This window comes from Aphelocoma coerulescens, chromosome 2, assembly GCF_041296385.1.
Source record: "Aphelocoma coerulescens isolate FSJ_1873_10779 chromosome 2, UR_Acoe_1.0, whole genome shotgun sequence".
NCBI classification, from domain to species: Eukaryota; Metazoa; Chordata; class Aves; order Passeriformes; family Corvidae; genus Aphelocoma; species Aphelocoma coerulescens.
Window position 1 is genome coordinate 64,830,505 of NC_091015.1, and position 24,628 is coordinate 64,855,132.

The window sequence follows — 24,628 nt, forward strand, 5'->3', positions numbered from 1 at the left end:
ATCATGGTGGTAACACCTCTGTGATAACATTTAAGCAGGAAAAAAGTTATCATGCAGAAGTAATTGTGGCCATATAAGAGTGAGAACATGTGAGAGGAACAACTCTGCAGACACCAAGATGAGTGGAGAAGGAGGGGCAAGAAGTGCTTCAGGTGCCAGAACTGAGATTCCTCTGCAGCCCATGGCCCAGACCATGGTGAAACAGCTGTGCCCCTGCAGCCCATGGAGGAGACCCACTCTGGAGCAGGTGGATGCCCAAAAGGCTGCGACCCCATGGGAAGCCCATGCTGGGGCAGTCTCCTGTCAGGGATCTGCAGACCCATGGAGAAATGAGCCCACATCAGAGCAGGATTCCTGGTAGGACTTGTGACCCTATGGGGGACCCACAATTGTAGCAGATGGTTCGAAGGACTGCACACAGTGGAAGGGACCCATGCTGGAGTAGTTAGTGAAGAACTGTAGCCCATGAGAGGGACTCATGTTGGAGAAGTTAATGGAGAACTGTCTCCTTTAGGAAGCACCCCATGCTGCAGCAGGAGAAGGACTCCCCTCCCGGAGCAGGACACAACAGAAACAGCATATGATGAGCTGACCATAACTCCCATTCCCCATCTCCCTGTGGCACTCAGAGAGCAGGAGATAGAGCCCAAGAAGGAGGGAGGGGTAGAGGGATGGGTTTTTTAAGATTTGTTTTACTTCTCATTAATCTGCTCTGATTTTGATTGGTAATAAATTCAATTCATTTCCCCACAGCTGAGACTATTTTGCCAGTGGTGGTAATTGATGATCTCTCCTAGTCCTTATTCAGCTCATGAACCTTATGTTGTATTTTCTCTCCCTTGCCCAGTTGAGGAGGGTAGTGATACAGTATCTTTGGTGAGCACCTGGCATCCAGCCAGGATCAAACTACCAGAGTACTCCTCTGTAGTAATTAAAAAACAGTATCTATGTTAACAGTGCATGCAGCCACAATTTAGTAGTGTGAAATATATATGTGTGAGAGCACATGTATACATATATCTACATGTAAAATGGATGAAGGAAAGCTTACCCCAGAGGTCTTTCTTGTCCCAATGATTTCTTTATCTCTTAATTTTTCCCTGGGTTTTTGGAGAGCATGGACTTACACACAAGAATGCACTATTGTTATTAAGCTTATCGTAATATTCCTATGCACTGATAATGAAGGAATAATAAAGATTAAAAAAAAAGCATGTTCATTCACATTTTCTTTTAAATAAAGGTGTAATCAAATGCAATACACTGACATTGCAACAGTATATGTATTTTGGATATACATGTGAGGGTATGAAGAATACAGAAACAGTGTATAATTCTGCACATACTTTTTCTTGAGTCTTAAGACTGAATTTTTTTTCTAGATAATTGCATTATGTCTGGACAGGCATTTAATCAAACAAAGTTTCTGCTGTTTTATAGAGAAAAGCCTTTTTGTGAGAATAGCACCATCTAAATTACTGCTGAATTTAGCTGAATGTGTGTCAGAGATACTTTGTGTAATAGTTCTTATGATTGCTTTTTAAATATATCAGTGTGGAGTCAGAAATTGATTTTTCCCTTAGTTTTCATTTTCCTTGTGATTTTACTGTGTTTTTGTATGTGGAACTTGGAGGACATGGTTGAGTACATAGGAGTTGCCTTATGCTTGGTAGTATATTGGCGTATTTGCTATCCAGTGCAGTGTTTTCAAAAGGCATGTCTTCAAATTTTTATGAGCAAAGGTTGTATCTTGATTGGCAAAGTAATAGTGCATTACTAAGTAGGCAACTTTTTGTCATGCTTTGGTTTATGTGAATCGTGGATTTTTCCCATTCTATACCTAACTATTTTTTTGTCAGTGATTGGTGGCACATCCACTTGGTGACCAGTCACTAGTGGTGTTCCCCAGATCTCAACATTGGGACCAATCCTCTTCAGTATTATTATCTGGACAAGGGGATTGAGTGCACCCTCAGTAAGTTTGTGGATGAAACCAAATTGGGAGGGAGTGTTGATCTGCTGGACAGTAGGAAGGCTTTGCATAGGATTCTGGACAGGCTGGATCGATGGGCTGAGAGCAGTGGTATGAGGTTCAACATGGCCAAGATCCAAGTCCTGCACTTGGGTCACAACAACCCCATGCATCAGTACAGGCTGAGGACAGAGTGGCTGGAAACCTGCCCAGTGAGAAATGAGCTGTGGGTACTGATTTGACAGCAGCTGAACATGGCTCAGGTGGCCAAGGAAGCCAATGGCATCCTGACCTATATTGGGAATAGTGTGGCCAGCAGGACCAGGAAAGTGATTTTCCCCCTCTACTCAGCACTGCTGAGGCCACATCTCAAATCGTGTGTTGATTTCTGGGCCCCTCATTACAAGAAAGAGTGTGTCCAGAGCATGCTCTGTGCTGGAGCATGTCCAGAGAAGGGCAACAAAGCTGTTTGAAGGGTCTGGAGCACAAGTCTTACGGGGGAGGCTGAGGGAGCTGTGTTTGTTTAGTCTGGAGAAAAGCAGTCTCAGGGGTGACCATATCACTCTCTACAACAACCTGGAAGGAGGCTGTAGTAACGTGGGGGTTGGCCTCTTCTCCCAGGAAACCAGCAACAGGACAGGAGGAAGGTCCAGGTTGGACATCAGGAAGAATTTCTTCACAGTTGTTAAACATTAGAATGTACTGCCTAGGGAGGTGATGAAATGACCATCCCTGGAGATGTTCAAGAAACAACTGGATGTGGCACTTAGTGCCATGGTCTAGTCGGCCAGGTGGTTTTTGGCCAAAGGTTGGACTTGATGAGGTCTTTTCCAACCTTAATGATTCTATGATTCTAAGTACTTTCTATAGTGGAGAAATGTGTAGCTGTACATGAACACATATGGGAAAGGGTCATAGAGTCAAACCTGGCCAAACAGCATAGTTGAAATGTGGCCATCCTCACAATGAACAAGGGTCAGCTGACTTAACAGCTCTATGGGGACAGTGTATCTTGGTGATGTCATGGGTTAGCAAGCATAGTCCCGGAAGGGATGTTCTTGCAAAGGTGTGCTTACAGCTTCCTATATGACCTGACAGAACCTATCAGATGGGCAGTTTGAATATGAACAATTCTTTAAGCCACTTAAAGTTGTGACCGCCTCTGTGATGCACACTTAAGAATAGGAAATCCCCCCCACAGCTCTCTGTCTCATTTCCGGTGCTGGGACAGGTGGCTGCGGGCTCCGTGCGGGGGCCAGTGGACCCAGCCCAGGCCCTGCTCGGGCCAGGCCATGGCCATCCTGGAGCCGATGGGCCCTGTTCCACCCGTGGAACCCCCCCACAGCCCTGCTGTGGGTAGCCAGAGCAGCTCGGCTTCCCGCCCCTCTCCAGTTCAGCCAAGATCAGCTAAAGCTGCACTGCTGTCTGGCAGAGGTCATGTGACCGACAGTGATAAGCAACATTCCAGCTGCAAGGCCTAGGTGAGATTAACCCTTTTAGTGCTGTGAAGAGCTGAAAACCTGAGGGAAGAGAAAGAGGAGATGCTTAAAGCTGAAAGTCTGTTGTAAAGCTATGATATATCAGAGTACCTGTTGTAATTTCATGAAGATGTGGGGGGGGTGGAGTGTTCAGCTCATACTTGTGAGCAAAAGCACCTGCGCTGAGATAGGCAGATGCTGACGCAGCTGTAATTTCATGAGAAGTTTGAACAGGGAGAGATGGAAGCGATGAGGACTTTTGCTCCAAATGAGAAAGCCTCAGTTCCTAGAGATGGTCCCAGAGATAGTCCTAAAGATGAAGATGAGGAAGATCCTTTGCTTCCAGGGAAGGAGAAGGGCCTCTGTTCTTAGAGACGAAATGCTCCCAGAGATGGGTGAAGAGAACTTTTGTTTCTGAATGGCTCAACCTTAAAATTGTACCCCAAAAAATCTTCAAGAGTGGACCCTCGAAAGCAGTTGTGGGAAAAGCTGCAAGTTGGGGGAAGGGACTCACATGCGAGCAGAGAGACTCCTCTTCCTAAATGGACTGAACAAAGTTATTTGGAAGTGGGCAGCTGTCTCGTTGTGATACTGTTTTCATAGCATGGGCAAGAGAGACTTCTCTTTCTAAATGGACTGAACAAGGTTATTATGGAAGTGGTAAACAGACTGAACATCTCAAGGGTTGTCTTTTTACATTGTCACTTGGAGAAGGGAGAAAGGTAGGGGGAGGAGAAGAGTTCTGAAAGTGTGGTATGATTGTTTTTTTTCTTCTTTTAGGTCTGTTAATAAACTTCTTTATATTCTTTCAAGTTTGGTGCCTGCTTTGCGTTTCTCCTAATTCTTATCTCACAGAAGATAAACAGTAATGAGTATTTTGGGCCAAACCACTACATTCCTGTATTGTTTTCTTGAAAAAACTAAGTTCAGCAGTTCTCAGCAAGCAGGGAAAGGAAATATTTAGCTAGTGTTGTACAGCAAAAGTCATTGTGAGTCTAATTGGTCTGTTAAAATGAGAGTGTGGCAGCAAAGGAGGTGGAACTTCTCAGGAAGAACTCCCTTCCTCCTTATAGTTTCACCACCTGTCCTGTACATCCTCTAAAAGATGGGAGAAACAAAAAAAATGATTGGTTTTGTTGACTGGTTCTGAAAATTGTTTTGGGGCTTACTCATTTGAGCTGAATGAACAGTTTCTGCTGCCTCTTCAGCTTCTGAGGGTTCTGTGTTTTAAAAATTTGCTGCAATAGCTTTTCACCAGTTAAAAGTTTATGAGAGAGAGAGAGTTGGTAATATCCATTAAATAGAAAAAAAGTTTGTGTTTCCCTTTTTACTCAAATATTTCCTGTGTTGGATGGGATCAGTAAGCTATCTATAAAATAGGTTCCATCCAGGGAGGAAACAGAAGAGGTGAGAGGCTTTAATTAATCATACAGAAATAGTAGTTTTCTCAAAATAAGGAGCAAATCCAAGATGTTTGAAGCCAGGCTTGATGGGTTTTGGAGTGGGGTGTGCCTACAGCATTTACTAGGACAGGAAATTTCTCCCTAATGCCAAAGGAAATTTCTTTTTTCCCCCTCTAGTTCTTTTTATCAAACAACTGTTGAGGTTCCCCAGCCCGCTCTCAAATTTATTTTCTTTGATAATGAATCAAAGGATTGATTTCTTATCAGAATACAGGTCCAGATGCCCCACATCTTCATATGTGCATTTGGCTGTGTGCATGTCAGCATACTCAGGTATGTAGTTTTGCTTGCTCATTAAGCACTGGGATGGTGAGGGTCAATTGGTGAAACAGCAGTTCACAGAATTTATGGGGTGTGACATTCATATTTCTTGATGTGGTTTTTGTTAGGGGAGTATCTATATGTTGAAAATAAAGGGAAACTTTCAGTCCCTGTGATATCTTTAAAACACCTTTGCAGTACACACACAAAATCCTTTTATTCTATTTTATAATTTGATTTGATATCCAGTATTCTTTAATCATTGCATTCAAGAGGTTAGGTTAATGCTAGTTTCATGACAATGTCTAGATGAGCAAGTTTGTATTAAGTCTATAACTCCCTCTCTGTAATATTTTTTACGGCAGGTAATGATTAACATTAATTTTCATATTATAGTTGCTATTGATGCTGATTTATCATTGACTTGGCCTTCATGTTATTTATATTGTTACTGGCATTCCACGTGTGTTTGGAAATTACTTACAAGAGAATAAATGTTTGAAGCTCGAGATCCAGAACTGTTATGTTAAAAGAGCTATCTTAATTTCTTTCCATCATGAACATATTTTTCCTCCTTTTGAGTGATTCCATCACCCACTTTTCTTTGGCAAGTGGAGAACTGTACACAGAAGAATTTCTGACCACAAAGTGCTTGAAGTTGCCATGTAAACTATGTTTCCAAAAAGTGGAACAAAACTCATGGGATTTTCAATCTGAGAGGAGAAACTCCTTGAAATGCACATGAAACTATTTCCTGGTCCCATGATTGCTTTATAAGCTATGGCCACCTGTGCTGACTACTCCAGTCTATCTTCAGAGTTACTATCAGTAACAGGGCAGTTTTTCCCCCAACCTGCAATGTATACTCACAGTTTGTGAGCAGCACTGTAGCCTTCCCAGGTGGCCTGGTGCCACCACTGAGTGCCATCGACACTGCCTAGGAAGTTGATCTCAGAGAAGCAGTGCATCCCAACACCGTGCACAGCTCTCCCTGTGCTTCTCCCCATCCAGTCCCTGGGTTGTGCAATATTGAGAGAGTTGGGAACTGATGGCAGTGGCTGTTTGAAGGCTTTGTGCATTTAGAACTCCTGTAACAGATGAGCAAAAGAAGAAAAAAACAAACCCCAAACCTGCAGGCTCATTTTGTGAGATACTGAGATTTCCAAGTGGAAGTGAATTCCTGATGCCTTTGACATTGGCTGTGAACTAATGGAGTTGGGCTGGCAAGGTCCAGCCCAGAAACACAGAGGAAATACTGTCTGCTCAGTTACCAGAGAGTATGGCTGACAAAGACACAAAGCAGACATCAGACTGCTAGTTATCTGAAGAAAAGAGAGGCTTAAAGGGCTTTTGAGGATGATAATTAGAGGAACAGTGTCTGAGGTATATCAGATGCACCATTTCAGATGATCTTGAGTTATTGCATAATGCCAGTCAGTTCCGAGTCACTAATACCACTAATCCTCTTTGTGTTCTTACAGTTTTAAAATATCCTATGAAGCACTATTTTGGAGGAAAGTGTGGTATCTGTGGAATTTTGTCTTAGAATAACTAAGCTGTATGCACATGAGGGGGCCTCCAAGATTAGATTACTCTGAGCTGTACTTGGTGTCAGTCATAAGGAAACTCAGTCAGAGCCAGACTTTTTATTTGAAAAATATCCCTAACCTTTTATGAGCTCAGGCATCTGTAATTGCACTGCATATGTGGGTAACTGTGACCCACATTTTTTGTGCCTCACTTGCTGTGGAAAGAAAGTACATTAGTATGTTCAGGAGGTGGCTGTTAAATTAATTGGTGCATCTTTATATCCTTGAAGCCTCAGTGAAGAGATTCACATTTACAGATTGACAAGGCAGGGAGAGATAAGTACGAGCAAAACAAAAATTTTGCTTTCCATACCCTAGAGAAATCCATGAGTTGTTGATAGCACAGCTGAAGGGCTTAGACCAAGATCACGAAGAGGGATTCCTATGTGTGTAGGAAGCAGATTACCAGAACCAACATATGTTTTGTGATATCTCCCAAAAGTAAGAAGCTCTTAAAATGCAGGTCAAGTCTATGTAATTGTCTTGTTGTGTGGAACAAAACATCCAGGTGTTCATCTAAACTCTCATTTGGGAAAGTGTCCTTCTCACAAAAAGTTCACACTGAAATTACTGAGGTATGAGTATTCCTTTTAGTCAGGGTCCATGATGAGAATAAAAAAACTGTACAAATTTAGCAAATTTTCCAAGCACGCAGTGTAAGCCTCTACCTTTGGTGCATGTCAGAGAATTTCCAAATAGCTAGTGGGGATAGTTATAAAGTCTGTATGCCAGAGAGGATATAGTAGGTAGGTGCATAGTACCTAAGTTTTGAGACTTAGCATAGCATGAGGTGGACTGTGCAAGTAGCCCTCCCCTTGTGATATTTTCTCAGGATATTTGTTTTAAGACTTCTTGGATAAGGATACTGCTCATGATCCTCTATGGCATCAAGTGCACCAGTTCACAGACAGGCATTATAGAGCAAGAAAACTAGTAACAAGGAAAGCAGTAACAAGAGTGTGTGCTCTGTCAACAAATGCAGGGTTCCTCGGTATTCACTCTTGTAATTCTGCTTTTGTATCCTTTGGAAAACAAACATCATCACAAGAAAAAACCCTAACAAGTTAAGTAAATTTTCAACATCATCAGAACAGGAGTATTCTGCCAACATATCATCAATGCCAGGACATTTTCTCATCAGAATGTATGCACTAGTAGCCAAGATTTGCGAGGAGGATTTTTTTAATCTAAACAACAACAATAAAAAAGACCTTTGAGTATAGCTAAGGAAAGAGAAATATAAACTGCTGGCAAATGTATTTTCTAGCAACTTGAGGTTTTTTCCCTTTTAAAATTATACAGATTATTTCATTAATTTCTCTATGAAGTTTCAGTGCCTTTCATTGGTGGTTTTAGTCAAAAGTTCCTTTAAAAATAACAGGTAATCAGAAGAGTTTTTAGAAGTACGAAGTGAACTCTGGTGCAGATAGCCAGCAGAATTCAGAGAAGTACAGAAGTTGCCTTAAGTTCAGAAATTAATATAACTTTCTGTTGAGAGCCACATCTGGCATATCCTTTTTGCCTGTTTAGTATTGTTCTGTTGCATCTCCTTGCTGACACTGCAGATGCAGTATGTACTCATAGCTTGTGTGCTTAGAAAAACAAAGACCTGGCAGGGCATAAATGAGTGTTAGAATAATTGAATTCACACTTTCTCTGTGAGAACACTGGTGAATGCAAAATGGCACAAATGACCTGTACTTTTATATATGTTTGCTTTTGCTGATAGTCATAATATGGTAGAAGAGTTGTCAGATAGATAGAAGCCTGGTCTTGGAGTACCAGTGTTGAAGGGCAGTTAATGGGGTGGGGATGATTATTTAAGGAGATGTTTTAGGCAAGGAACTTGCAGCCAGTCCTGGGTGGGGATGAGTGGAAAGCAAGTTGAGGAAGTGGAATGATGACTCTGGATTGGGGCCAAGACCAACATCAGTTCAGGGCAGTTTTTCTACCTTTGGGGAAAAAATGAATGACACTAAGGGTAGGAAAAATAAAAACAGAATATAATTATGTGAACTGCTAGATGACGGTCAGGAAAAATGAAGGGTTTTGGTTGGACATAAGTGAGGGAGAGAATGGTCAGGTTATATTGGCTAGTCAGTAAGTCATCCTTTACGAGCTATGCAAGACTCACTTGGAAAAAAAACCATATGGGGTCTGATTTGAAAATGGTTAATCAAGATGAAGCTGAGGCAGTTTCATTATCTTGAACTTGACTGTTTCATTGCTCATGTTATAAAAATGAGGAACCTTTTTTTTCTGTGATAAGGCACTTAGAGAAATAGACTGTGAGCCAGCCTGAGCTTCATATTTCTCTGAAGCACGTCAACATTTGCTATGAAGTAATAATACAGTCATTTGACTAATTACCAGACTTTTTGTCTGATTGTATGTAACACTCTGAAATGTATCAGAAAGAAAGTTTTCCAGATAAAGCTTCACACTGTCTTGCTGGAAGGGAAACAGCCAACCCTTTTGGCTGTGTTTTCTATGCAAACTAGAAACTGCTATGAAGCTCATGCAGTAAGCTGAGTTTCTCAAATGGGTTGTATAGCCATAGAGAAGCATTGCTCACTAAAAGCACGACCTAACATCAGCGAAAAGTGGTATCTGCAAATTCTGTAAGCCCTGAATTGCACTGCTGTTCCCTATTTGTAAGATAAGACAGCACCAACCCTTCAGCCTCCTGGAACAGTGTGAAAATTTAGTTTAGAGAGCTGACCACTGTAGAAAAACCACAAAGAAACAATTTTCTCTCCCTCCAGAACAGCACACTGAAATTAAAGCGTGAAGCCAAACAGTGCGCAGTCAAGGAAAACCAAAATGTTTACTCATTAGCTGAGCTTCTCCATCTTAATCACAGAAGAAGCCAAGGAGTTAATGGGAAAAGTTTTCTGTGTCGCCTTTAATTTATAAATTTGTGGAAGGCTGAACCAGTATGATGCAGCCAAACTTACTTCTGCTGTTTCCTAGCATTGAAATGTTTTGTTGTGCACCATTACTGGAATCACTCAAGGTGGAAGGGACCCATAAGGATCACTAAATCCAACTCCCTGCTCCTCACAGGACTCCCTAATTAAACCGTATGACCAAGAGCACTGTCCCAATACTTGTTGAGCTCTGACAGGTTGGGTGCCCTGACCACTTTCCTGGAGAGCCTGTTACTGTGATCAACTACCCTCTCAGAGAATACTCTTTTCATAATCTCCACTCTGAACTTCAGTAATGTTGTATTAATATTAATTATTAAACTGGACAGTATGCTAATGAAGCCAGAAGGTCATTCAAGTCAGTCTTCCTGCATCTATTAAGCTTTTCCAAGCAACAATAGCAAAACCAACCAATGCAACATTATCTTGTCATTTCCTTTTACAGGCAATAAAAGTATGGGCATCTGCCAGCTGTCTGGTCTGCAAAGGCATCAATGTGCAAAATGAAGAAGGAATGCTCTTCTTCTGTTACCAATATGAGAGTTCTCTCAGTTAGCCGGTCCTTTGGCATCTCTGAAGGGATATGGCCTTGAGGAGAGGAGACAGTCTCTTGGGTCTGTCTGGTCATTGTCACCATACTGGACAGCTATGTAATTAGAAACCCCTCTTGAAAGAACACAGGCTAGGTGTTGACGAAAGAGAGTTCATAGTTTGCCCCAGTTAGCAAGGGACATTTGAACAACCCAGAACCAAGAATGTTTCCAGGGGAAACAGCTGTGAAATTTTTCATTTAGTTATGCAGCTGCTCAGACTTTGTGTTCCTTTCATCCCTCTCGTAAAACTGGAGAACCATTCAGATTCCTAAGAGGAAAATGCTAGTGAAAGGGATGGTTCACCCATGAAGCACTTGTTTTTCTGTTTTGTGTTCATTTAGAGGAGAAAAATCTAACGCAGTGGATGGCATCTCTGTACTACACATATTTGATTTGCTAAGCAGTGCCATTTTTCATATTTCCAGAAATAGAAGCCTACTAAAGATTGCAAGGAAGCAAATCCGTAGAGAAATGTATTTTCCTGAATGGGGAGGCCACTCCTCTACCATTTTAGTAGTATTGCAGTAATGTCACTCCATTAGGCATCTCCAGGTATGCACTGATTGTTTCCTTACATTATTTTTACCTCTCAGGAAACCAGTGAAATACTGTCTGAGTCAGGTAAGAAAGACAGTATTTGATCTATCATTTTCTAGAAATATGTGTCCTGATTTGAACCATGGTTTTGAAGCTAAATATCTGTAGAGCACTAATGTTGTTCTCAGGTCAGAATGTTAAAGGCAGAGAGGCATTTCCTGGAGATGTGTTTAACCCAAGTGCATGGTTTGGGAAGCTCCTTCCACTCATGCTTGTTCCAGCCGAGAATATAACTTTTAAATGCATATTTGAAGTAACTGAGGAAATGTACATAAGGAAACAGAGCATGAGCTTTGCAAACTGCTATAAATGCTGAAAATAGGTCAAATAAATAATGTGTTCTCTGAGAGAACTCATGCCTTCTGGTCAATGAATCAATATGATTACACAGAAGCATATTATTGTTTAAAATACCCCTGTGTTCACACATCTCACAACTTTGACATAATACCTTACTTATACACTTCACTTGCTTATCTTATACTACTTATACATATACATATCATTCTTCTTATACATTTTCTTACTTACTTATACTTTTTACAACTTCTACATAACACAGTACTTATGCATTTTACTTACTTATACATTTTACCTACTTATACATGATACAGTACATATACATTTTGCAACTGTTGTGCATGAGATCTCACATTGCTTGATTGGTTTCTCTATTTTGTCCATGAGCTCCGCACACACTTTTCTGATAATATGATTGGTTTTAATCTAGTGCAGCATAGTCCTTTTTTGTCTATTCCTTGCTGTCTTGGTATTTAGTTTTTCAGCTTCTTCTTTCCTGCTTTAGCACAGTTTACCTTTCAGTCCTTGATGAATTCCTGAGGGCTCTAACAGGTGGGGCTCCTGGCCCAGGCAAGCAGCATCGAGATGATGACAGCAAAAAAACCCATCCGGTGATCAGCAGCCAAGTTAGTCCACAAAATCCAAACAACACAACAGCAAAGGACCAGAAACAGATATAAACCTCTCTCCTTGAACTTTCAGACTGGAGCTTAAAAACCCTCTTGGGGCTGATGTGCTGCAGCTGAAGGTGGAAATGCCAGGTGAAGCCAGTGAGGGTAATTCTAGCCTGGTCCCACTCTGAGGGCTCTGGTAAAAATAACTAAAAATGGTTTGGCTGGGGCACACTATCAAGGTTCAAATACTTTACAACAGTTCTGTAGCAAAGAGATTCTCAGCTGCATGTCTGGAATAAAATTAATTTATAGATTGAGATATCTAAAATTTGTATTATAGCACATACCATAAGTACTATAGTTCGGGTGATGATCTAATCAACAGCAGGGCCTAGAGAGGTATCCAACCCAGTCTAAATTAAACACCTGCATTTGGTCTCCTGAACTGTTTTCTACATCCTTTGACTACAGTGTACTACAGTGACATGTAGATCACATAGCAGTCACTTGCTGTGTAGGCACTTAAAAACGTATATCAGATTCCAGAGCTGAATCACACTCCTAAAGTTTAGTGAGATGGACGTGCCCACAGTGGCAGAGTATTAAACTGTTCCCTGATAATCTGGTGATGGGAATGTGCTCATCTGGAGCTAGGCACTTGTTTTATGGAGCAATGAAACACTCTCCATTCAACAGAAGTACTTCTGTTGTAGTGGAGTCACCAGTCAAGCAGGATAGGGCTGCTCTAACCTTTTGCATTTGACTTATTGACAATATCCATAGTCAATGTTTAGCATCAGGAGATGCTCATTCCTCTACTTTATCTATGCCACCACTGTCTCATTAAAGAAGGTTAGTATCCATACCAGCATGACTCATCTTGTGGACCAGAGCAAGAGATCAGGGCATTGAATGTCGCCAGGACCAGATTAACTTTCTCTTCTGCATCTGTGTATGGCATGGTTTGGTCACTGTCTCCCAACAGAGTTCTCTCTTTATGGTACAGGTACCTGGAAAAACTACCTTGGAAAACCTATATTCTGGATCATTTGAAAGTTTTCTTTTAATAAACATCGGGAAGAACTGAATTGTCCAAGAATTTGGGCTGATCCCCTGACTCTAATGTGTTTAGTCATTCAGTATTTCCTCATGATCTATCTTTCAGAGAAAGGTTCTGATGGCTATCTTCTTCCCAATGCTGGTCTGACTGATGTGGAATAAGGAAGTACAATACAGTGCTATGATGGGAAATATTTAATTTTCTGTAATACCTCATCACATTGGTGTTTCTTAGCAATCTTTTTTCTCCCCCAATCTGTAATCTCATGTTCTTTTTTATTTTCTTGCAGGAGGAGCTGGGCATTGCTTGTGAGTTACTGGAGTCAGATTTCCTCAAGTGCAGTGTGGGATTTCCTTTCATGAGATCCAAATCTAGGGTAACGTTGTGACATTTGCATTTGCAGAATAATCGTTCATTTACCTCTGTTTCCAAGGAGTGGCTGGAAAGTCAACTGCTCTATTAAACGTCTGCGATTGGTACTTTCTCTAGCTTTCTAACCCAGATATAGGAGCCTTTCACAGCTACAGAGGACTAGCTGTCCTCTTTCCCACCAAACAGAGCCAATGACAGTGCCCTGGGCACTGCAATAAAATGGCTTTGAAAAATAGTGCATGAGTTGCAGCTGCAGTTCTGCTTCCTCTGCAGAAAACTAGAAAAGGACTCTCTATCTTACTTATGTTGCCTCTGTGAGTTTTTTTGTCTTCTTTCACATTAAAGTGCATCTGGATTTATACAAATTACAAGGAAAATATACTAATGGTTTTTTCATATTATGGTCTTCTGGTAGATTTTTTAGAGAGGGTTTTGTTCTGTAAGAGAAGATACGCTATCTCATAATGTTTAAAATCCAGCTGGGTTCTTTCTGCCGCTAAACTGATCTGTATAAATGACCAACCCAGAAAGGTGAGAAAATGAGGAATAACTTAAGGATGACCTGAAAAAAAAGGCTGAAACTTTTCAGAAAGTTTCAATTTCAAAAGCAAATCCTTTCCATTTGAACTGATGCATCACTTGACCCAATATAAAAGTTTTTGTTTTCTGTTTTTTTATTGACTGTTTCATGCTATTTTGAAAAAGTAAAAGAATATTTTAAATGGAATTGAAAAAATACATGCAGTAGCAAAATACTAGCTAGAATGTAAGAATGTAAGCCATTGAAATTACAATGAATTTTTAGACTGTTTCACTTGGCTGAAGTCTGTTTTTGGAGTTGGGCAGAAAAATCACATCGAGAAGTTATTCACCAAAGTAAAATTCTTATTTCAAAATTAGCACTTGTTTTCACCCATTATGATGGGTGTCCTGAATGCTGCTTTAGCTTCTGCCACTTTCTCCAAATCTCTGTGCAGGCCTGTGGTGTGAACTTTATTCCCCCAAAAGATCTCTCCATCAGCAAATGACATATAGAGCAGTGCTGAGATGGTTTCGGGTAGTGATCTGCTTGTACTGGAAGACTCATTCCCAGGCAGATGATCTCCTCAAGAAATACCTTTGAATGGCAATTCTAGTAAAGGCCTTCTCTTAATGAAGGAAAAGCCAAACTATATAGTATTTAAAGAGAAACACAATTACTAAGACTTAAAACTAATTTGCAGTAGAGGAAGCTCTCTTACATGTATCAAAATATGCTACTTTTGTACAATTAGGCCAGTAAAATATAAATGAAGTTTCAGAACAAATACATTTTCAAACAATACGCAGTGTCTCTAAATACTGCTTTTTCTTTGCGCAGTATGAGTTCAGTGTGATCTTTGACACAAGCCACTTGACTGGGCAGGAAGAAACACTTACCTTCCTTGTCACTGCCCAAAGGTAAGGGGATATTTTAACATCTGGATATTCTTTGTTACATGAAGTGTGCATTATGTGTGCTTGACAATTGCATGATATAGCTGTAGATATGCATATGTGTAGTAAATTAGGTTAAATTACTGGGGCTAAATGTATGTATTTTGGTGATGCAGAGGAACTATGTATTGAAGATTCCTGAAAAATGAGGTAGGATCATACATAGGTTTTCTTTGCCAAGCAATTGCAATTCTGAAGGATCATTCTGTATTCTCTCAGCTGAAAGGCTCTTGTGTTTCAGTGGCCATCTCTTTGGGCCACGTATCAAGCTCAGCTCAGCTGCGGTTGATGATCAACACAAGATAGACCCATTTGTTCCAGCATTTGAATGAAATAAACATGCTAGAATGCAAACCAAAAAAGATAAATGTTTTAATCAGATGGCCAAGGATCCCACTCATAGGTTCTAAAGTCACGGATCTATTTTGTACCCCTCTGGTTCTTCAGTGAGCTATGACAAACTGTGGAAAACATCTGGATAGGGTACTTCCCGAAGGGCACTTGAAGTTGGCATTGAAGTAGGGTGATGCCAAGTATGCATACATAGGCATTTTATCTTGGGCAGAATAAAAGGTGTGACACATGCTCTCTGCCTTCTAAGATGATGTACCATGCAGAAGCAGACTGCGTGGGTGATTCAGTCACAAGCACTGTCGATATCTGTATGGGAACCAATGCACAGCTGCATTAACATTGGCCATGAGTTGCTGCTTTCATGTGTTGGGTGTTTGACTACTTCCTGCTCCCATTTACTGTGTGAATGAGCCAACTTCATATACTTACATATTCAAATCAGGATCTTCAGTTTGAATTCTCCTCCCAAATGGGATGACACCTCTACAAACAGATGAGAGATGAGATGTAGGAGCGGCTGAGTGAGTGCTCTCATAAGGCATAATCCTCCCCTGCAGTAACAGCTGTAGGTGAGAACAAGATCCTTGCAGCATGTGGGACTGGTACGAGACCCTGAAAGTGAGACATGTCACCATGTCTTGCATGCTAGCAAAGTTTTATTCTCTATCAGAAGTTCATCATGTGTTCATATGATCCTGTGGTGCTTCTCAGTCAGAGACATCAGTATCTGCTAGGGGAATGCCAGCTAGTGCAAAGATGGGTCAGCAGTGCTTGAAATTTGCCCAGCCAGTGTTTTCCAACCTTGGATAGCACAGGACTTCCCTCTATAACATCACTTCTGTACCCTACCAGTGAGAAGTGTTAGTCTGTGCCTTTAGATGAGCAAAGAAATAAACAGTAACTTTTACACATGGAGTGAATGCTTAGAGATATTACAAGAAAGTTTCTCATTGTAGAAGGATGAGATAGTTATGTTTTGGAGGATTAGCTGAACCTCCAAAGAGAGTAGTGCAGGTCTCGATGCTGATTACCCTCATTTTCTCTGTGACTTTAGGCAAATTGTTCAATTCACTCTCTGCCAAATAAATGTCACAAAATCTTTCTACCATAAGAGTTGCAGGGAGCCCTGAGGTAAAGTCGCTGATAAGGAAATGGAGAGAAAGTATCTGTGCTGCAGTCAGACCGCAAGAGGCGAGGGCATTGTTTTCACATAGAACTGGAGCTAGTCTGGCAGAAATAGCTGAACAGGGAAGCTATGTCATGCTGTCATGGGAAAGCAAGGGTTGCCCTTCAAGTGTCTGCTTGAGCCTGTCCCATGTAGCTGCAAATTTGGCAGTAGAATCTGTTACAAGAGACTGGTTCGTTATTGAAACAATTGGAGAAAGAAGTAAACATTACATTTTATTGCTCTTACACTATTTGGTTGTTTTAAAAAAAGCAACAAACCTTCTTCTTTGCTTCCAGGTGTGAACTGTTTTTCTAGAGCTAGATTCACTGAGTTGTGTTCTCCTTTTTTGACAGTACCTTTACTCCATTTGAAACAGATAAGAACTTATCTATGAACGCTGTACAGAATTCTACTTGCTTATTCTGTTTGCCACCATGGTATCTCAGTATTTATGTTGGATGAGAAATGTCTCCATTTTGGACTCTTCTGTGAGCCTGTTCAGAGGAAAAGCTTTTATTAAGTGGCAATTTGTCCCAGGAGTGAAAGTTTGTGGGGTTTTCTATCTGGGCCATAGTTTTATCAGCAGACAGGAAATGTGTCAGTTGCAGAAAGCTGAGCTGTATCTAAGCAGGTACGTAGCCAGCAGGCTCTATTTTTGTAATCTGAGCAACTCATAACCTGCATGGTATCACTTGGGAATTTACTGCCTGCTGTTGCCTCAGTGATACTGTCCTCAAATACTTATGATCATATCTTGTTTTGCCAGTTTGATTTGTGAGTAAATCCGACAAACTGCAAGGAAAAAGTGATTCCAGAGTCACTGCTGAAGAAATTGAAAATATATGTAACAAATCTTTCAAGATTGTTGTTCTGAGCTGTCACCCAACAAGCAGACTCATCATCAGAATTAGAATAGTTGCAGGTTTGCATGCTAGATATGCATTTCAGGAACCTTTCCTAGACTTCATACATAAAGTGTTCACACTGAAACAAACTGACTCAAGTGAGAGATAATTGCTCACTTTTCTCTTTCTTCTTTTTGGTTTTGACCGGCTGAGGCAACTGCCTTTGACAATGTAAAGTAGAAGTGCTTTCATTTTGGCAGCTATGTACAGGAAGAGATGGAAAGAGAGGGTGGAATTGCTGAGAGATTATGGCCAGTTCACTACAAGGGTCTTGCCCAAAAACTGCTTGCAGTGCTATAGTACAATGCAGGTACACTGAAAACATTTTTTCATTTAGTGAGTCAAGACCCTCTGTGAGGTGTGTATATCTGTCACAAACTGATGTGCAATCAGACTGGGAGAAAATGAACCCTTGCATGGAAGTCTAAATGTTCTTGTTTCTCTCCACTGTGTATGATCGCTGCTGTAGTTACCACAGACATTTGAATTCACACTTTGTTCTAATATTCATTTTTTTGTTATGAGCCTGTTCATGTCCCAGCCACAAAATTCATGCTTTTTGTGTATGCCCTCTCCAAGGTTGGGTGAACATTCTTAAGGAGCTGGTATCTCAAATAGAGAGGCTCAGAGTACAAGGCAGAGAGATGGTAGCTGTGAAACTGTGATATATTGCAAAGGCTGTCAATTTGCAGTATGTTTGTTTTTCCTTTCTGGCATAGTGGAAACCTAGAACACACTGAATATCTGCATGATAATACTCTAATCCTGTCAGTGCCCCTGATGCATGAAGTGGACTCATCGATCAGTGGGTAAGTACCAGTCACCAAATGAAAACAACAACAACAAGAATAATAATCATCATCATCATCACCATCATCCTAAGAATAACATCTGAGTGTCTTCCAGTGAAAAAATTAATTCTTCTCTTTGTTCACATGTAGCCAGACTGTTGCTTTTTCCTTGTTTCCCAGACTCTGGACATTCAATCTCATTCAATAGCTGGAAATTTTATTCATTCCAAGACTACCTCATTCTCACTACTTCCTAATTAATGCTAATTAGTTACCATCAAATTTATTTTAGTAATCATGTTTGAATTCAAGTGATGCTGTAGATATGGTGGACCTTAAAATTAAATTAAAAAATAACAAGTAAACTACATCTTGTTCCTTAGAGCATGGCTTTAAGGAAATGGTTGAAAGTCACCAGGCCAAAGGTTACGGTTAAATGTTCTGGAATTTTAAGGAGCTTGGTGAAGTCTAACTGTTTGCCTTTCTGTTTAATTTCACAAACAGAATTTGTTTCTGCTTCTGTTTATTTTTCCATTCCTCTATTTCCTAGTCTGTGAGGCATCTGAGTACGAACTGCGGAGCATCACTCACACTTTGACTGAAATACTTGTATAACATGTAGCCATTGTGTTCTCTCCCTTAGGCTGCACACGTGCAAGTTCCTGCCTTTGTACTTGGTGCTCTTCCCTTCCACTTGACATCACAATCTTATGCCTTGAATGAAAGCTTTGTGGGCAGTCTCAACAGTCAGACCATTCTCTAGCATAAACAGTGCTTGAGTTGAAATTGGGGGACCTGGTCACAAGAAGATGTATTAGCATTCATGTACACCGAGAAAGTTTGCATTAATTCCTAAACTGGAGAAGCAAAAATTCATCAACAGTGCCCCCAGAGAGTCAGTGTCTGGTTTAGCCACCATCTATGGCAACTTCCAGACTACACGTATTGTTTAAATGACCAGTGCAGGTTGGCATCAGTAGAAGTCAAATATACCCTTGACCACTATGCTACATGTGTAGAAAAAAGTTAACTTGCACTGACATGTGATTGGATTGAAAAGCTGAATAAACTCAGATTCAAGGCCTAGGCTGGGTTTTGCCTCATAAAGCTCATCTTGTTAGATAGAAATAAAATCCTTAATTACTGCCAGCATCAGTCAGAATGGGTAAAAGGTATATTAGAGCCTGCTCAGAGAAAGGAAGTGTGCTGTCAAACCTCACAAGATGACTAGCAAGGACAAAAATCTTCTCTATATTGAGAGTACAGTCTCAGCAGCATGTTCTGGAAGTTTTTGAATACTTTCATTGTTACAAATTCTTTAGAAATTTAACTCTTGCTTCTTGGTGCTTTGATACAGATGGATTTTTGTTCAGCTTTATGGAGATGAATGCTTTAATCTGTGTCTTTAGGTCTCTGTTTGTTACCTACAGAATACTGCATGCCAAAATGTAATAAAAATTGGTTTCTCTTCTTTCTCTTCAAAATGTACTTTTTGAAGCAAAAGGTCTCTGATTTTATAAGCCCCACCGAAGTGCCTGTGTGGATTATATTTTTCTTTCTCATAGATGAGGCTTAGTTAATTGAAGTTCACAGAAAAGTCCAAATGGCAGAGAAAAGTTGGGTTTATTGGAGGACACATTCCCAGGCATGGTAACATTAGTAGTACTCTTTTTCTTGGACATTATCTTTTTGAAGCTTGTTTTATTAGCTTAATTGTCCTACATTTGAATCTAGAGGAGCAAGCTTCATTCCTGGTTATAAATAGCTCAGAATGGCTTGTACTGTACTGGGGAGAAGTCTTCTGGCACAACACTGTAAATGGGAGGAGAAAATCTGTCTTTCACTGTTTCCCCTATCAATCCCTGGCATAGGATGCAGGCAGAAAAAAAGGAAATGCATCTAAACAGGCTTAAAATCCTGTCTCAAAATGCTCTGACTCCAAAGGACAACTTGGGAAGGAAGCAGAGTTTTAGGCAGTAGAGAGGACTAAGGTTTGTCTGAAATTACACCCGGACCCTTTCCCGACAGTGGAGCAGCCTGAGATTAGAAGGAGACTTAAAGGGTGCTTAAAGCACTCCTAGTCCTCTTCTGCAGGATTTTCAGGTACTGTGTTTTGCTTCTGCAAAGTAATTTCTGATAAAATCCTACTGCATCTTACCGTGTGATTAGATTATAATAGTGGTTGAGGAAACTTGGACTGCTCCACTCTAGCTGAAAGCAGGTTATCTTCCTCTACTCTTTCCTTTAACCATCTGCTAGCAATACAGGTAGTAAAACTTAGGTAATTAACCAAGTGTTTATTCCTGAAACACTATGTAAATGTTACATAAAATTACAATGTTACTTTAGTGAATATGTATCTTAAAGTATTCCTCTTAGATACTGTTTCTTCAGATTAACTTGGCAGTGCAATGATTTCCTGTGTTAATCCAAGCTTGCACAGATCATCCATGGCAGGGGACCCCAGAGAGGAGGTTTTGTGATAGGAAAGGAGAAAAAGGGATAAGAAATCAAAAGAAGTCTCTTCATTGATGGGATGTTAACCCAGGTCAGTTGAGATGCCACTTGTGTAGTCTAATGTTGCTGAGAGGAAATCTAATCACCAAAAATAGATTAATGTTAAATGGTCCCATAGAATTTCACGTGACTAGAAAGCAAGGGGTGCAATTCAGCTAGACACAAATATATTTCATCTTGGTCACAAAGTCAGCTTACTATATCTGTGTCTTGATCTTACAGAGAAGTCTTCCCTACTTCATTTTTCTATGGTGATTCTGTGGAAGCGTCCAACTTTGTTCAGTTGGAAAACCATGAATGCCTTTTCCAGTCTCTTAACTTCACACTGCAGGTAAAACTCATCCTTATTTTCACTGCTTTCCTGCTTGACAGCACATTCTTGTTTTGTGTCTATTTAGTTCTGAGTGTGGTATGGGCTTTTGTGCATGATTTCAAATCATAGTCATGGGCAGAATGGAAGCTTCGGATGAGGTTTATAAAGAAGAGCCTCTTGTTGAGTTATGAGGTTCAGAAAGGACTCCTTTGCTTTCTAAACTTCTCAGAGAGGAGACTAGGTGTAACTGGATCCAATCCTAGCCCCAGACTTGGTCAACTGTTTTTGTCTAAAGGTTATATAGATGAAATAGAGACTGTGTAACTTTTTCCTGCAGGATTAAGGATGACAAAACAAAATATAGTTACATTCATAACATAAATTATTTACTTAAATTGATGATGATAGTGACTAGACTAAAATACTGTAATCAGAATTATTTACCACACAATATAGATAGTTTTACCAATACTATTTTGCACTATTTATTAAATCAATAATTTAAAAGCTTAATAATTATTAAGTAGAGATTGATGTTACTCACTCATACCAACTACTGTAGGCAAATCTCTTTTGCTCAGCCTCAAGGAGAAACCTTGAGGGACCTCTCCACTAAAGGGAAGAATCTCCACACTCTCTCCTGGAAGTGGTGTGTTAGAAGTCCCTGCTGATAAAAAGTGAGACTGAGCTTTTATAGTATAAAGTGATCAACTGTCATTAATGTGTTTCTAGGCTAGCAGCTTTAGACAAGTTATCTGTACTATCATTTGTTGATTCCTTTATCAGAAACTTTGCCTGTCACATCCTCATTGGTACCAGTTTTTGTCAGGAAATGCTGTCTGAATGTTTAACTTTGCGACTGATGAGTCAGCCTGGTCTCAGCAGTCTTTAATATCAAAAGCAGCGTGACCACTCTTCTCCATCCATCACGGGTAACTTTCACAAATAGGGTTTAGTCTGTGCTGTTTTACCCCCACTCAGGCAGAGCATCCTGCTACAACACTGTACAATGCATTCTTGAGTGGATACCATTATTACAGTGTGCAGGATGGCATATGTCCTTTATCTGAATATATTATGACAAGAACTGCAAACAGGGCATGTCACTTCCATAGGATTAAAGCTGCTACCATTTGTTTCTCTTTCACCTTTCTTCATAGGCTGAGTAAAGAGCTCTAATTACTCACATGCCACATCTTAGATGAAGTCACAAGTTAAAAATGGAGGAGTTAATTCTTTTTAGTGGCATGGTCATTGAGCAGAGGAGTGGGCAGCCTTTATCCAAGAGGACAAACACATGTCTGTGCTAGGAATTCAGGCTTGCTAAATGCCCCAGTATCAAAATATTTATAACACTACTGATAAGAGCACAGTACAGGGAAGAGATGAGGGCACTAAAAAGACAGGTGTAAGAAGCTTTCAATAAATACCTCATAGCATCTCAGCATTATTCAAGAGTTACTTATATATTACTCTTCACATGGCAGTTAGATCAGTTCCTGATGTGGCAAAATATATGGATGGTTTGTTATAACAAACTCTTGTGATGTGGCCAAAATTAACTGATGCTGTGTTTCGCTGCTGTAACTAGATCTATTACAAGCCCTACAAACCCTTTTTGACTACTAGATGGGACTAGGGAATGATAAGTCATGCAGAGGTAGGTTCATTTATTATGAAGAGTAGTGTTTTGTCTTTTTTTCTTTCTGTTTTCCTAGGCATGAATGCTATTCAGCTCATAATGAATAACATGTCTGCCTCCATGGACAGATTGTGATCTAGAGCAATTAAGCCCCCACTGTCATACAGTGCCCTTAGCTATCTACTGAGAAGGATTGAAAGCAGGATTTCAGGACATAAAAGCTTTTGTGAACCAGGCTATTAATTCTTGTGATTCTGGTTTCCTTCTTGGGAGTTTATAGGTCTTCTTCCCTTCCTCCCCTTCATACCCAATGATAGGTTAAACCAGATGAGGAATGGACGCACTGATGTTTTAACTAGATAAGTATTTTCAGTAAAGCAAAGTGATAACAGGGAAGGGAGAGAGAATCTATGTATTGGCAGCACCACCATTTGTCCTACCCATGCTCTTGTCTCTCATGCACACACTTAGCAGCTGCAATATGAATTTTTTTTTCCATATGAAAGTAGAAAATTATACCATAACAAGTCATACATTTGCTCTCCAGTAACGGGGTAAACCTTGTAACTGTGTGTATCAGAGAGAAAAGGTAGAGTTTCATAATAGGCAAAGCATTGTTTGTATCACTCTTTGCTTAATTATTTTATGCCATATATTTAACTTCTCCAGATGGAGAAAAGTAATAGTTCCTTAACCAAGAAAAAGAGATGAGTTACAAAAATATGGGGCTTTATAGCAGTTTTTATATGTGAAAATCTATACTAGATCCAATGTCAACAAGGAAACAGAAAATGCCTTTTCTGAAATAACTCATGTCTGATCTTAGTGAGATAATCAATGTTTTTAAAATGTCTAACATGAAATATTAAGTTTGTATTTCACACAGCATTTATCATACTCCATTCTAATGGGATTTCTCCCACTGCCTGGAGCCTCAGGGCTTTTGTGAGGATTTGGCATTGCAAACCAATTTTGTTTATCAGTCAGGCATTTTTAAAAATATAAACAGTGTTTGAAGAATGAAAACCTATTGGTTTTAATATTTGTACTTTACACAATTAACAACTGCATGTTACATCTTTTGACAGTAGTATTTCAGTGTGGATAAATATTCTAGTGGGCTTCCTGTTTTTACTTTAATGTTTTTTAATGCATTTGTATTTGTGCTGTTAGAAAGAAACAGAAAATAGTTTTCCTAATAAAAAAACATAGATACAAATGAAAACTTACTTTAATTGAATTTTTTCTGTGGATTATTTCTCTTCAGCAAAAACCCATAAATTTTGGAATTTTCGCTGGATATGTTTCAGTGGTGAATGGGAAATTCTTTGAGTTTTTGTTGAAATTTTGGGGGTCAGGAGGTGATAGAAAGCTAATATTTTCCACTAAAAGTTTAATTTAATTGAAAATACCAGAACTTGAATGGAAGTTATTCACATGCATTTCCTGGCAACTCACTCAGAAAACCCACAGTCAGTAGTCACAGTAATTGTTTGGCTTCTGCTCCATAAGGAACACATATGCAGAATATCAAACAGTGGTTACCAGATGGAAATGAGAATGTTAACTGAGACAGTAATATTTCTTATAACCTTCAAGATTTTATTACCAAAACACTCAGTGTACTAGCAGTGTCTCTGTATATAAAATAGAAGTCTTATGCTCTTTGTATTGATGACTGGCAATTATCCTGCAAAACTGCTTCTCCTTTGATATGTGAGCTGTAAATGAAGACTGTTAGATAAGCTATCCTCTGACTTCATTCTGACCCTTGAAAAATAAGTCTTAGTCTGAAAACATTGAAAAACCTGCAAAGTACTTGTAGTATTTCTTCAAATTTACCTGTACTCAGCTCTGAATCTACAGTAGCTTCCCATTTATGAGAAGTCATGTATGTACTTTTATTTGTATTCATTTTTTCTCTTACAGGTTTACAATGCTGGACCAAGCACTCTTCCTGGAGCTTTTCTTGACATTTCAATTCCAAACCGCCTCTCTGCCACTGGAGACGAAATATTTCATATTCAGCAGATGATGGTGAGTATGTTACGATGTGCTCTGAGCACAGAGAGGCACTGAGACCTACTGATGACTAAAATAAAAGAAGTCCACCAAAACTCAGTGAGTCAGTTGCTTTTTAACACAAAGGTTCTTTGCATCTGTGGCCAGATTGTAAGGAGCTGTACCCCTCCAGCTGTTGACTGTTCCCCCTCACCTAGGGCAAAGACAACTG

General features: G+C 39.9%; 1 protein-coding gene across 2 annotated transcripts in view; it reads left to right on the top strand.

The window, feature by feature from the left end:
• Nucleotides 1-24,628, top strand: part of ITGA9 (integrin subunit alpha 9) — a 250,265-nt gene that overhangs the window by 158,238 nt on the left and 67,399 nt on the right. For both annotated transcript variants that reach the window (XM_069007851.1, XM_069007852.1), the window contains exons 19-23: nucleotides 13,147-13,233; nucleotides 14,590-14,669; nucleotides 17,852-17,941; nucleotides 20,663-20,771; nucleotides 24,325-24,432. In XM_069007851.1, coding sequence (XP_068863952.1) covers nucleotides 13,147-13,233; nucleotides 14,590-14,669; nucleotides 17,852-17,941; nucleotides 20,663-20,771; nucleotides 24,325-24,432 — 474 coding nt within the window. The remainder of the gene's footprint in view (nucleotides 1-13,146; nucleotides 13,234-14,589; nucleotides 14,670-17,851; nucleotides 17,942-20,662; nucleotides 20,772-24,324; nucleotides 24,433-24,628) is intronic.